This window comes from Plasmopara halstedii, assembly GCF_900000015.1.
Source record: "Plasmopara halstedii genome assembly, contig: Scaffold_2962, whole genome shotgun sequence".
In the NCBI taxonomy this organism is placed as follows: Eukaryota; Oomycota; class Peronosporomycetes; order Peronosporales; family Peronosporaceae; genus Plasmopara; species Plasmopara halstedii.
Genome location: NW_020189867.1, coordinates 1 through 418, shown reverse-complemented (window position 1 = coordinate 418; position 418 = coordinate 1). Strand labels below are relative to the sequence as shown.

The 418-nt window shown below is 47.4% G+C and overlaps 1 protein-coding gene across 1 annotated transcript; it reads right to left on the bottom strand.

The window, feature by feature from the left end:
* Nucleotides 1-54: 54 nt before the first annotated feature.
* On the bottom strand, nt 55-373 carry PHALS_06496 (uncharacterized protein; the record flags this gene model as incomplete). Its single annotated transcript, XM_024719792.1, has 1 exon — nt 55-373. A coding segment is annotated over one exon (319 nt), but the record flags the coding sequence as incomplete, so codon positions are not given.
* Nucleotides 374-418: the final 45 nt, after the last annotated feature.

Here is a 418-nt window from a genome sequence, read left to right as displayed (position 1 = left end):
TTCTCAAGAAGCGTTTGCAGTATCCCCAATATAACTCGATGAAGTTGAACTCACAGTGGAACTTGGGATAGAATATGATTGCCAAACCCGGTTGATTTTCCACTACAGTTTCCTCTAGCCATTCCTTTTGGCTTTCGAAATCAGGCTGTTTGGAGAGGGTCTCTCGAGCTTCTTTTGCGCTCATGCCTGGATTCCATAGATTGCGTTCCATAAGTATTGTTCGGAGGCCTTTCTGCACACCGTCTTCGGTCTGCATACATTGTTCAACCTTTGCTCCTCGGTCGTCGATAAACCAGCCGCTGCGCATTGAAGACACATGTTTCCCTCCGTCACTTAGGTTCAGTTTTGTGGCCACTAACGCATCTGGGGCCATCGCGTGATGATTTTGGGCGTTATCAAAAGCGAAAAGCCCATCACA